The following is a 13,559-nucleotide window of genomic DNA, read 5'->3' as shown; positions in this document are numbered from 1 at the left end:
TGTCACAGGCAGACAGAGACGCCCCCCAGGAGGTGGGCGTGCAATTAGGAAGCCTGTCCTCTGTGCTGTGTGTTCCAGAGCAGGGCTGGGCACTTGCTGGGCATCCACCCCTTGTGCCCTGGTCTCTGGCCATCCTCCTCTGCTCTCTCTTACAGGTGTCCATCTCCCAGGGCTCCTGATCCCGCTGTTGGACAGCTGTCCCTTCTCAGACTCCAGTCGGGCCGGAGCCTGCAAACCTGCTTCCGCAATGGGTGGGTTGTGAGTGCTGGTAAGACCTGCTAGCCAGCCTTCAGCTTCTCTATTCTCTCCGTGTCTGGCCGGCCGGCCCATGCCTGTTCTTTTCTCCCCTGTGCTGCTGCCGTCGCCCCGTGGCTGCCCGCTCCTGACTTTACCACCACTCAGGTAATGAGGAGCTGTGGGTGCAGCCAGCCTTGGAGATGCCGAAAAGACGGGACATCCTTGCAATCGTCCTTATCGTGCTGCCCTGGACACTGCTCATCACCGTCTGGCACCAGAGCACCCTCGCGCCCTTACTCACCGTGCACAAGGGTGAGCTTGCCTGCCCCCATCCCAGCTTCCCGTAACGAGCACAACCCCAGCTAACATGGACAGGTCCTCTTTCTATCCACCAAGCAGCTTGGCCCGTTTCGGGGCCTTGGTCCCGTGTGGGAATCTGATAAGTGCTACACTGTTCTAAGATGTACTGGAACCTATTTGAAGCAGGGGTGGCAGGTGGCAGCCACTGGGACAATTGCCTGCAAAGGAGAGCTTGCTATTCCTGGTTCCCAACAGAAGATGGTACACCTTGCCCAGCTGGACCACAGGGAAAGCACTGGGTGGGTCAGGAGGCAGAGGGCAGGGGAGGCAATGTTGTTTTGGCAGGAAGGAAAGAGAGGCACAGTGACCAGCTGAATGGGCTTTGAATTGGAGAGTTTGAGTAATGCCGTTTAGGGCAGGGAAAGGGAGTTCCATGAAGGAGGTGATGTGGTGTGCACTTTGAATTTGTTGGTTGGCCTGCAAAAGATGTCTTTGTGGGATAGTTGCTTAGGAATTAGCACCGGGATGATGCAGTCCCTCCCTGGGTCCTCAAGGCCACAAGATGTCAAAATGCCATACAGTAGAAAACATTTATAAAAACAGAACACAACGGGGCCGGAGCTGTGGTGTAGCAGGTGAAGCCGCCGCCTGCAGTGCAGGCATCCCTATAGGTGCGGGTTCAAGTCCTGGTTGCTCCACTTCTGATCCAGCTCTCTGCTGTGGCCTGGGAAAACAGTGGAAAATGGCCTAAGTCCCTGGGCCCCTCACCTACATGGGAGACCTGAAGGAAGCTCCCGGCTCTTGGCTTCAGATCGGTGCAACTCCGACCATTGCTGCTAATTGGGGAGTGAACCTGCAGATGGAAGATTTCTCTCTCTCTCTCTCTCTCTCTCTCTCTCTCTCTTCTTCTCCTTTTCTCTCTGTGTAACTCTGCCTTTCAAATACATACATACATACATACATACATAAAAGAGAATACATGATCAGTGACATTGCATTCGTTCTAAAGACACCCAAGGAGTGGAAGGGTCTCTGAACTGAATGATGTTGTAAAACCTTTGGAGGAGGGCATATTGTTTGCTTCTCGCTCTTTCTCTTTCCTTAAGAAGATTTATGTATTTGAAAGGCAGAGTGATAAAGAGGGAGAGACAGACACACAGAAAGATCTTCTATCTGCTGGCTCATTCCCCTAATGTCTACAACAGCTGGGGCTGGGCCAGGCCAAAGCTGGGAGTCAGAGACTCCGTCTGGGTCTCCCATGTAAGTGGCAGGGAACCAACAGCTTGGGCTGTCATCCAGTGCCTCCCAGGAGCATAAGCAGGAAGCTGGATTGGAGCTGGAGGTGGGACTGTATCCCAGGCCCTCTGATAAAGGATATAGACATCTCAATGGTGCACCCCAACACCGCCTATTTGCACCTCTTTTCTTGCTTAGGAATACCTGATTTAGGCCTACCTGGTGGAAGTACATTTGGAGAAAGAAAAAGACTTGCAAGCAGCAGTGGAAGCACTTGGGGTAGAACTGCCCCTTCCTGGCTCTGAGTCCTGAGGTTGCCATTCCCTCTTGCACCCATGCTCCCATGACCCCAAGCTATACAGTGTGACCATATCTGGCTGCCCCTCTCTCCTTAGCCTCCCCACTCAAGCAGGTTCAACACTTCCAGGCAGGCAGCAGTTTTCTCATTGCAGTGTGCCTCACCTTACCTGGGGAGTGAGTTAAAATATGAAGGCACTGGAGCTCAACTCAGTGAGGGATGGATGGCAGGGCTGGGACGGGGCTCATGGCCTGTAGCCACTTGGATGCAGGCTGTCTCCAGGAACCCACAGCCTCAGGCTGTGCTGCACTACATGGTTAGATGCCAGGTCCTCCAAACCCCAACAGTTTCTGAAGCTTCCACAAGGAAGGGCACAGCTCAAGATTGAGATATCCCTACTGCCCAGTGCTGGGCTCAGGGCCTTTCTATCTAGCATCAGTCTCTTCTCCCAACTCCAACGCCTCTCTTTGGGGCTTGTCAGTTTAGACATTGTTATCCTGCACATACATCATTCCAGAGGGGTTAGTACTATAGATAAAGCAGTCAGTCACCTTCTTGGCAGAGTTCTAGGACAGAAGGCGTCTGGCTGTTTTGCTAAGCACTGACGTTACTGCTGGAGGACGAGGATGTGGCCTCTGTCTCCAGAGCAGGCCAGGATGGAAGGAAAGCTGCTGTAGAATGTAGTGAGGGCTCTTGGAAGCCTTAGGGGCCGGCACTGTGGTGCAGTAGGTTAATCCTCCACCTGTGGTGCTGGCATCCCATATGGGTGCCAGTTCAAGTCCCGGCTGCTCCACTTCCAATCCAGCTCTCTGCTATAGCCTGGGAGAGCAGTGGAAGATGGCCCAAGTGGTTGGGTCCCTGCACCCACATGGGAGATCCGGAAGAAGTTCCTGGCTCCTGACTTTGGATTGGCCCGTTTCCGGCCATTGTGGCCATCTGGGGAGTGAACCGGTGGATGGGAGACCTTTCTCTGTGTCTCTCCCTCTCAAATAAGTAAATAAAAATCTTTATAAAAATGATTTATTTCTTTATTTGAAAGTCAGCATTAGAAAGAGAGGGAGAGACACAGAGAGATATTTTCCATCCAGTGGTTCACTCCCCAGATGGCTGCAATGTCTGGGGGCTGGGCCAGGCCAAAGCCAGGAGCCAGAAGCCTCATCTGGGTCTCCCAGGCAGGTGCAGGGGCCCAAGCGCTTGGGCCATCTTCTACTGCTTTCCCAGGCTGTAGCAGAGAGCTGGATCAGAAGTGGAGCAGCTGGGACTTGAACCAGTGCCCATATAGGATGCCAGCACTGCAGGTGGAGGATTAACAAGCAAGGAGCTGGATCAGAAGTGGAGCAGCCAGGACTTGAACTGGCACCCATATGGGATGCTGGCATCACAGGCAGCGGCTTTATCCACTGTGTCACACCACTAGCCCTGGGCACCATGAAGCCTTTACCATTCAGGGCTGCAGAAGCCTGACACCCATGGGAAGGACAGAGCTTGGGCTGTGGGCTTGTCCTAACACAGGGAGAGTTTTCCCTGAACACAGATTCTCTGCCTGTGTGGGGTGATTTAGGTAGCACAGAGCTGGGCAGAATGGCTCTCAATCTCCTCAGGTCTCAGCTCCCAAAGCCTCCCTGATCACAAGGTAAATGCAGCCTTTGGTCCGGGTCACAGTCCTGGCACCGATCTGTCTTTTCTCAATGTTGCTCTCTTTTCACTATCTGACTCAGAAACTCCCCCAAAAAGTCACCTTTGAGCAGCTACGTCTTTGCACGTCTCGCCCCCAGGCCCCCAGCATCACCTGTCAGCCTGGGTAATGCTCCTGCTGTTACCGTGTGTTTGGTTGTGACGTTGCTCCATGGGCACTCGCCACAAGTGAGAGCTGGTGTTGTGCTATGCTCAGCCGTTTCAGACTTCACAGAAGCACCCGACACAACCCAAGCCCAGGACCTCCAACCCGCCCAGATGTTCATTTCATCCTTACCATAGCCGCATGGAGCCGAGATCTAGTAGGGCTGGCTACCGCCCTTCCGCACATGAGCAAGGGATGGTAACTCCGCCTGGCAGTGCTTTGAGTCCTTGACATGTACTGATGCATCAGTCCACATAGTAACTCGGTAACGTTAGATGCTATTGTGAGCTTCATTCTACAGTTGCTAGAATCAAGATGCCAGAGGCCAAGTGATTGGCTCACAGGCATGCAGTTAGTAATGACAGAAGGGCGCAGTTTGAGCCCAGACACTGATTCCTGGGCTGCTAGCCACTAGCAACTGCCCACCCCGACTAAGACAGCATGACAACAGCAAGGACCACACCATCGGGGGTTATTGCTGGGCCCTGACCAAGAGGAAGGGGCCCACTGAAAACATGAATACAAAGGCTCTGACTTCATCCTGTGACAGGACTGCTAGGTTCCCCAGGGAGCACAATACCCAACATGTGAAGAAGTCTGGTCAGCTGGAGCAGGTGGCCTCCAGGAAGTCAGACTTCCCACACCTGAGAGCTTGGCTGGAGTCCAGGCTTCTCCATGTGTCACTCACTGCCCCCTGCGGCATCCTAGGGCCTCTGGGTAAATACAGCTGGGTGCCAGGACAGGCAGGGTCAGTGGCGCTGTGTCACAGAAGGCCCGTGAGTGCCCAGGAAGCACTGAAGAAGAGGTGGACACGAAACCCGCAGGAGAGCTTCGACAGGTTTCCATCCTGTCCTTTTGTGCATGGCAAACTAGAGGGTTATGCAAAATCAGGAATGGGAGATTCAGGATTCAGAATGACCTTGACAATGATGGGCAGGAACCCACTGCAATAAAATGCGGTGGTTAAAGATTAAGTTCCACAACCAGATTCCAAGAATTGATGACATAAAGCTGGGAGAGGAGAGGCACCCTTGATCAGAGGGTGGAGCTAGTCTCAGGCTCCTCCCAGGGCAAACCCTAATGGGGCTCCTGGGTTTTGTGGCCTCCGTGACACAGAGCAGGGCGGTGTCGAAGAGGGTGTGACGTCCAGTGTATTAGGACCTGAGGATGCCATCTTGAAGTATGGCCAGCTGCAGGAGGGAGTGAGAAGGAGGATCCCTGGAGTCAGAAAGAGGGAAATCCCTTGAGAATTCCAAGGATGGAGATTTCAACTTAATGCTAACTCCAGGAGCCAGTGACTGGCTTCAGGCCTGCCGAGGCGCTGGGGTGGGGCGGCCTGGTAGGGGCTGGGGAGGTTGCACCCGGTGTCTCCTCCCACGTGGCCTGTCTTCCAACTCTGCAGATGAGGGCAGTGAGCCCCGGCACGACGCGCCCCCAGGCACAGACCCCAGGGAGTACTGCATGTCCGACCGCGACATCGTGGAGGTGGTGCGCACTGAATACGTGTACACGCGGCCCCCGCCGTGGTCTGACACGCTGCCCACCATCCACGTGGTGACGCCCACCTACAGCCGCCCGGTGCAGAAGGCCGAGCTGACGCGCATGGCGAACACCCTGCTGCACGTGCCCAATCTGCACTGGCTGGTGGTGGAGGACGCACCGCGCCGCACGCCGCTCACTGCACGCCTGCTGCGCGACACGGGCCTCAACTACACGCACCTGCACGTGGAGACGCCCCGCAACTACAAGCTCCGGGGCGACGCCCGCGATCCCCGCATCCCTCGGGGCACCATGCAGCGCAACCTGGCCCTGCGCTGGCTGCGGGAGACCTTCCCGCGCAACTCCAGTCAGCCCGGCGTGGTGTACTTCGCAGATGACGACAACACCTACAGCCTGGAGCTCTTTGAGGAGGTGCGGGGTGGGGGTGACAGGGGCTGAAGCGCATCGGTGGATGCGGGGTGGGCTCCCCTAGGCTGTCGTGGGTGCAGCTACATATGGAGAACACAAGCCCAGGAAGGGTGGCCAGGCTGCAGCCGCACAGAGAGCCGAGAAGCAGGGAGATGGATAGGAATCCTCATGCAGGTTAAAGCATCCCGGCTGGTGGGTGAAAGGGTAGACAAAGTGGTGTCTGGAGCGTCCAAACCAGTGGCCAGCCTCGAGGTGTTGTCTGAATGCGGCTGTTGGGTGTAGCTCCCCCATAGATCTCTTTGGGGGCACAGCTTGAGTTTATGGGCCATCTGTGGGTGGGTGAGGGAGGAGCCGTTTCAGACTCACAAGTGGGAAGATTGAGAGGTTTTGTCCAGGGGAGAGAACGGAGCAACTGGGTCCTGCTGAAGTCTGAGAGGTCTGGTTTTGCCCGAGCCTAGGACAGGTCTGGCTGCAGGTGCCCATTATATGCGATGGGGTCCTCAGGCAGGGCCAGACCCCCTGTGGCTTCCGATGGCCCAGATGCAAAGCTCGTTGAGTGGATGGGGTCATTCCTGCCCAGCAGACCCAGATGTCCTGACTCTGGATCCCCCTTGTAGATGCGCAGCACCAGGAGAGTGTCCGTGTGGCCCGTAGCCTTCGTTGGCGGCCTTCGGTACGAGGCCCCACGGGTGAACGGGGCAGGGAAGGTGGTTGGCTGGAAGACTGTGTTCGACCCCCACCGACCATTTGCAATAGACATGGCTGGATTTGCGGTCAACCTGCGGCTCATTCTACAGCGAAGCCAGGCTTACTTCAAGCTCCGTGGAGTGAAGGGAGGCTACCAGGAAAGCAGCCTCCTCCGAGAGCTTGTCACCCTCAATGACCTGGAGCCCAAGGCAGCCAACTGCACCAAGGTATGACCCTCTGCAGAACTGACTGCTGTAACGCAAGCAGTCGCACGCCTTTCTCCACCCTCCTTACAGATCAGCGAGGAAACAGACGTCTTCTGAGACTCCTGCCTGGAAAGGGAGTTTACCACCTGTAAGGTGTTCACAGTGGAGGCATGCAGGGAAATGGGGAGGTGTAGTCATCAGGGAGTCACACCCGAGGACTGCTGCCCCTCCCCCAGAATAGCTGTACCCCACCACCTCCCTGCTGAGCACCCAGGGACATGCACACATACACATGTGCACCTGCTCACATGTGCACCAACACCTATCTACATGTCCACACACACACACACACACACACACACCCCTGGGAAATCTTGGGACTTGTCTATTTGTAGCTCCAGACCACCTGTTTCCAAAAGGTTTTTTAGTTTTTATTTATTTATTTGAAAAGGGGGGGAGGGAGAGAGAGGGAGGTATCCCATCCACTGGTTCATTCCTCAAATGCCTGTAACAGCAAGGGCTTCGGCTATCACCTGTCTCTGAGTGCACTCAGCAGGAAGCTAGAATGAAGGGAGGAGCCTGGGTTCAAACCCAGGCATTCTTATATGGGATTTGGATGCCACTGTACCATACGCTCACCCATCAACAAAGATTTTGAATACCCCACATGTACAAACAGCAAGATTGAGGGGTATGTAGAAATACAGAACTGAGAAAATCTTCGTGGGAAGAAGGTGGAATAGGAGGCGGCAAAAGACATACTTGCAGTGTGTGGGAGGGAGCAGGAGGTAGCCTAGTGGTCGACAAGATGCCCACTTTGCTCTGTGCCTCTGGACACACAGATCCTGGTCTGGCACACGCGGACAGAGAAGCCCGTGCTGGTGAATGAGGGGAAGAAGGGCTTCACTGACCCCTCGGTGGAGATCTGAGCCTTGGACACAGGTAGGAGGGCAGACCTGGGTGGGTGAGGAGCAGGGCAGGGTGACACCAGGCTTGGATGCAGCCTCAGTGCCCCGGGGGATTTTCCTCTCTAATTGAGTTATGGGCAGTCAGGCCAAATGTGGGCAAGAGTGAAAGAGGCATGGCCATCCTAAAGTTAACAGGTGCCCACTTTCACCCACACGGCTGGGTCTCTGCCACCCCACACTTCTGAACACCTCCCCCCAGCCTCCCATGGTCATTGCTGTGCTGGCCATGGCACCCAGGCCACTGCAGGGGGCACTGTTGCTCAGACCCCTGCTCACTCTCCAGGCTCCTTGTCCTCCTAAGTTTGCCTCGTGCCCTCTGGACTTGTCTCCAGTCACAACTGTGACAAGAGCCAGTCACTGCTGCACATCGGCACAAACAGGACTCTCAGCGGTCAGAGGGCAGCAGGAGGGGAAAGCACGGAAGCCAGGCCTGCGACTCCTCCATGTCGGACCTTACTTCTGTGTGCCTCATTTCCTTCATCTGTAAAATGGGTCATCGAGGGCACTGAGAACAGTCTGTGGCACAACCTAAGTCCTAGAAACGTGTTGCTACTTTCATTTGCATCAGAAAAGGCCTCTGTGGAAGTAGGTCCCAGGAGCTGCCACATTTTACAGGTAAAGACAAAGCAGATTGGCTTTTCCACGGTGATACATTGGCACAAGTAAATTGTGCGGGTGACTGGCCATGCCAGGCGTGTCCCGGGGGCCTTTGGTGACCTTGCCCTGCCCCTTGACAGCACTTCTCAGATCAGATTCTCTGCTAGGTCATTCCAGGTAGAGGTGGGTGCTTGGACAGTGGGATCTGACCACAGGAGACAGCAGGGTGTCACATGACCTAACCTGTCCTCTCAACTTAAAAAATCACCTTGGCCAGTGCCCACTTCGGAGGCACCGGAACAGAGCCTCGCCCCTGCCTTCCTCTCAACCGAGTCTCTGCTGAAGACCTTGGGGACTGGGGCCATGGTAGGGTCAGGACTGAGTTCCTTGGCCACACCAGCCATTCCCTCACTTGTCCCTCCTCTCCCCCACAGGAGCCTCCTTCTCAGACCCCATTCTTGGCCTTCCGCCCTTTCTCCGTGGCTGATGGTCCCCCCAAGGCAGACTCCTAAGGAATCACCGTCACCCTCCTTTGTATTCTGGGGGTTCCAGAGCGCAGCCTGATGCCAGGACAGAGAATTCAAGCACAGAAACCCCTACCTGCTGTCCTCTCCGCCCGCCCCAACCAGCGGCCCCAGAGACAAGGGCCGAGGGTCCGGCAGCAGCAGAGCCGGCACGAGGCTTGTCAGAAGCTTCCTGAACGGATGTCCTAGAGCAATGCAGGTTTGGGAGGGAGGTGAAAAGACCCCAAGGTCTGGGGCCTTAGCACGACCACCAGGACTCCCAGCCAGGGAATTCTGAAGACCAGAGAGCAACCACCGGGCGTCCCACACGCCCCACCCCCTCCTCGACACCTGCTCTACCCAAGAGCTGCTCCCAAGTCAGACACACCTCTCTGGCTCTCCTCTGGTTCATGTTTACAGAGCATATGGTTGTCTTTGATCCCAACAGACGCCCAGCCCTGCGTGGGGGCACCCTGGCCTGCCGGCGGGCTCCCCCTGTACCTCAAGCTGTGGCGGGAGTGTAGTCCCCTCCTTTGCCACCTTCCCTCCAGCCTTCTCCTCCAGCACTGGCAAGGAGGTGGGCACAGAGCCAGCGCAGGTCCACTGACCTGGACTAAGAGCCACAGGACCCCTCTGTCCACACACTGCCTCCCCACTGCCCCTGGGGTGCAGAGCTGCCCAGGACTGGGCCTGGGAGAGGTCACCCTCTTCCTGTAGCTCTTGAGAACTACAGACCTCAGGGCTGGAGTGGGTGGTGGGCAAGGTGGTGAGCTCTAGCCTGTGGGGGTGAGGCAGGCAATTCTCCGACCCCTTCCTGCCCCCTGAAATGGAGGGAGGGGGTTCGAGGAAGCAGAAGGATTTAGGGAACGGGGGGTGGGGGTGGCAGGAGATGAAGGAGAAGGAGGCCTGAGCACACGTTGCTTTGGGAATCATTCTATTTACACACAAACTGGGGAAGGAACTCTCACTGCTCCCCGTCTCCTGTCCTGCTGTCTGCCCTAGGGAAAGCAGCTCCCTGGGGCTCCCAGGCTGACAGGGGGTCTCTGGCTCCCCGACCCAGCCGGGCCTCTGGTGGTGATCATGCCCGTGCCCTGAAGCCGGAAGCACAATTTTCCTCGAAACAGAGAAGGAAAGGGCCTGAGCCTATGAAAGAGGTGTTTATTTTTTAACTGCTAACAGCCCCCTCTCCATTAAAGCTCACAGTCAGCTCTGAGGTCCACTTAGAACCACCCCTGGGTAAGACTCAGTCAAGACCTTGACACTGAGAATGTAGCACTGGCTGCCTATCTGGAAATGGACGTAGCTTCCCACAGTGCTCATGAAAGCCCCTGGGGAAGCAATCCCTGAGCCACCTCCAGGAAGTGCTCCCCAACCTCTTACCCTTTGGGTGACCCCTTGAAGTCAAGTAGGGTGGCAGGGGACACAGGTCAGGTGAGGGCATTCAAGTCTGGGCACACCACTGCCCCCCTGCTGGACAGCAGCCCTGAATGTCGAGGTCGGTGTAGCTGGTCTGGGGCCTGCTATTAGCCAAAATCCCAGGGCTCATTTTCACGAAGTTGATGATGAACAAGAAAATGGGGACTTTTTTTTTTATTTCGGGGGCAGAGGCTAGTTCAGATTTTTTGTTTGTTTGTTTGTTTTCACCTAACACCCTCTCTTAGCTGCATGTATATTTATTTATAATTATAACCCTGGTGGACTGCAGCCTTCACCTTTTTTGGGAATAGGTTTTGTTAAGAGTCCGGGTTGGGTCCTCCCAGTTTGCTTCCCAAGCCCAGTCTTGTTTGCTGGCAAGCCCCCCAGAGCAGCCAGGCCAGGGGTGGGAGTGAGTCCCGAGAACGGGGGCTGGGGTGAGGCTGCAGCCCAGGCAGCTGAGCCTTCTGGTCTGTTTTAATTTAACTGCATTTGTTTTCAAAATTAAAAGTCAAATATGGTTTTTAACAGTCCTAATCCCCTTCATGGCCACCTTATTTAATTCTCGTTTATTAATTAATGCATCCTGCAAACGTCTATCAGAGCAGGCATCGTCCTAAGGGCTAGAGCTCAGCACGGAGAGAGCGAGCCCCGGCCCCCAGAGGAACAGCACACCAGCGCACGGTGCCGTGGATGCGGTATCTGAGAAGGGAGTGTTGCGGGGAGACACTGTGGCTCTGCAGAGGGGCTGGTGTCCCACTGGTGTTCAGATGCTTCCCTGGCAAGGGATCGTCTGAGCACAACGGGCCCCAGCACGCAGCTCCGTGAGCCACTCTGAGGACAGAACACTCTCCAAGGTTGGAGCATTCAGCGTGTTCAGAGACCAGCAAAACAGGCAGCTGTGGCTGTGGCTGACGGGACAAGGGAAGGGAGGAAGCAGTGCAGGTGAGGCAGGTGGCGGATGGGGAAGCCCAACATGTGCTGTCCCAGAAACTAGGTTAAAGCTTACGGCTTCTGCTCTGGGTGAAATGGGAGAGCCTTGGGAGGCTCACTGCTGAGGGCACACGTGACCTACTGTGGAAGAACCACCCTGAAACTGGCAAGCCGGGAAGTGGCTCGCACACCAGTCCAAGCATGGGATGACGGTGGGCAGGGCAAGGGCTCAAGCTCTGGGGCAGAGAGGGGTGGCAGAATTCTGAATGTGCTAAGGAGGTGGAGCCAGGAGGATTTCCTGATGAACTGGGTGTAGGATACAGAGACTAGTCAGAGGTCGGCAGAATGAAGCTGCCATTTCTGATATGGGACAGAGAGTAGGACAGGTACCATGAGGGAACCAGAGTTAAGACACCTGTTGTGCACCTGCAGCTTGCATGGGTCAAGATGGGTCTCACAGATAAGCCTCGTGCACTGAGCGTGCACAGAGGAAAGGAGAGGCACAGCGAGTGGCCCAGAGACCCCCAGCGTCCATGGTGGTCTGGAGAACAAGCACTGTCCAGAGTTGCTTTGCTACAGAAGCTGCGGGGTTAACTCAGGTAAGGAAGCCAACAATACGAAGCTGGAACAGGAAGACCTTGCCTTGGGAAAAAAACACAATGCATTGCTGCTCAGGTTGCCTGAAAGTAACACTTGACACAATTCTTCACTTAGAAAGGGTCACTGGCAGCTGTCCTTAAAGTTCAGTTACCCAAAACTTTCTTAAACAGAATCCACTTTAAACACAGCTTTGCAGAATGTGCACTTAGAGCAAGAGCGAGTGACACCGCCCCTGGGCTCAGGCCTGCCCCGAGTGGCCCTGGTGCTTCCACATCTTCTGCTAAGTGTGGGCAGTGCCAGGGACCCTGCCTTTGTCTTGCTCCCAGCTATTAAGAAGGTCTCGTTCTCTGCCCTTGGCCTGGCTTAGCTCTTGGCTCTGTGGCTGCAAACCATGAACGTCTCCATCAGGGACTTCATTGTCAGCAACACAGAGGGCAGGTGCAGTCTGTCAGCCTGAAAGCCCTCACCCCATTCTTCCCCAACCCTGCTTTTCAGGGTGCTGTTTCACTTTGTCCCTGAAGACCACTGAGTGTGGGGCTGTAGATGTTAGCTGTCCTTTGTGAAGAAAACCTCAGCCCAGAACTGACCCTTACGCAGGAGCGCTCCTGGGTGTTCAGCAGACTCTCATTTGTGGCCACCGATACAACAGTGCTGTATATTTGATCTTTCGTCTTCAGGGTCACTTCCACTCCAGACAGTTCATGGGGAATCAAGGTCAGGAGGGCAGTGAGAAGCCAGGGGCATGGACCATCCACCCACGTGGCCAGGCAGGGTGTGGATCTTTGAGCCCCAGCCGGGCTGTGTGCGCCCTGCCCAGACTGCCTTTTCTACTTCAGGGCACCAGATGAGACCAAGATCGGAGGGTTTGATTCAACACTATTGCTTTATTGCAGTTTAGGACAGCAAACCTGAGCCAGACCATTGCCTTTGATCCTAGAACAAGAGCCTCCCATTTGGACAGGGAGACCACTGCGATGCAGAGCTCCCTTTCCCCCTGTGGCTGGGTCATGGGGTGGAGGCAAGACCTGGAGAAGGCCTGTGGGCTCCGTGGCTTCCCCAAGCTTCCCGGTGGGCCACGTGCTCAGGGCCACGTGGTGGGGCCTCTGCCCTTCCCCTCCCTGACATGCAGACACGGGGTGTGGTTGGTGCTGGGATTCGCGTCCCTCCTCTGCCGCCGCCTGCCCCACTGAGCACTGCTGGAAGCACTTCTGCAGCTGGGGGCAGTCAGGGGCTGAGTGTTTCTGTTCTCTTCAGCCCAGCCTGTCATCCTGTGAGAACCCAGGTGTTTCTCACACGTTTCTTCCAGAATCCCAGAGAAGGCTCGAGGAGGGTTGTGAAGGAAGAGCTAAGTCAACTCAAAGCCCGCTCCTTTGCTGTCCTCTACAAACGGTGACAAACCCACGATTTCAGGACCAAATCGAGGCCATGTGGATGTGGCCCAGCCCCATCAGAACATTCAAAGAGCATACCTGTGTCCAGCAGACTGGCCAGCAAGGCTCTGATTTCCGGGACGGGAGGTGATGCCCAACTAGCCCCAGTGTCTTTTCTGAGGGCCCCAGGAACTCCTCCCATGGTCATAGGATTGCACATGCCCACCCTCCGGGAGACATCCTTCTGGCCCTCCCAGAAGAGCCCGGCCTCCTTGCCACCCAACACTTCTCTTCAGTCCTCCTAGGTTTAGGGTTTGAACTTGGGCCAGGGACAGACTTGCAGCCCCATGGCTCCCTGAGATTGCTACCGAAGGCCACTGCCCTCTGCAGGGCAGGTGTGAGCAAGCAGCCCCATTGGCTTTGAGTGGCTGCTGCCCCTGCAGGAGGTGCTAAGGGCTGCAGC

General features: G+C 55.7%; 1 protein-coding gene across 1 annotated transcript; it reads left to right on the top strand.

Moving 5' to 3' along the window:
- The first annotated feature begins 407 nt into the window (after window positions 1-407).
- On the top strand, window positions 408-7,641 carry B3GAT1 (beta-1,3-glucuronyltransferase 1). Its single transcript, XM_062198481.1, has 4 exons — window positions 408-549; window positions 5,314-5,822; window positions 6,437-6,733; window positions 7,555-7,641. Exons 1-4 carry the CDS (start codon window positions 438-440, stop codon window positions 7,639-7,641), a joined length of 1,005 nt encoding a protein of 334 aa, XP_062054465.1. The 5' UTR covers window positions 408-437.
- The last annotated feature ends 5,918 nt before the right edge of the window (window positions 7,642-13,559 follow it).

Source organism: Lepus europaeus, chromosome 7 (genome assembly GCF_033115175.1).
Source record: "Lepus europaeus isolate LE1 chromosome 7, mLepTim1.pri, whole genome shotgun sequence".
NCBI classification, from domain to species: Eukaryota; Metazoa; Chordata; class Mammalia; order Lagomorpha; family Leporidae; genus Lepus; species Lepus europaeus.
The sequence above is the reverse complement of the archived record's forward strand: the minus strand, read 5'-3'. Positions and strand labels throughout refer to the sequence as shown.

What these genes read in the sequence shown, in the direction of transcription:
- B3GAT1 (XM_062198481.1), top strand. Translation starts at nt 438, where the DNA reads ATGCCGAAAAGACGGGACATCCTTGCAATCGTCCTTATCGTGCTGCCC. An exon ending in CTTACTCACCGTGCACAAGG is followed by an intron (nt 550 to 5,313) that starts GTGAGCTTGCCT and finishes CCAACTCTGCAG; the next exon opens with ATGAGGGCAGTGAGCCCCGG. An exon ending in AGGCAGCCAACTGCACCAAG is followed by an intron (nt 6,734 to 7,554) that starts GTATGACCCTCT and finishes CTGGACACACAG; the next exon opens with ATCCTGGTCTGGCACACGCG.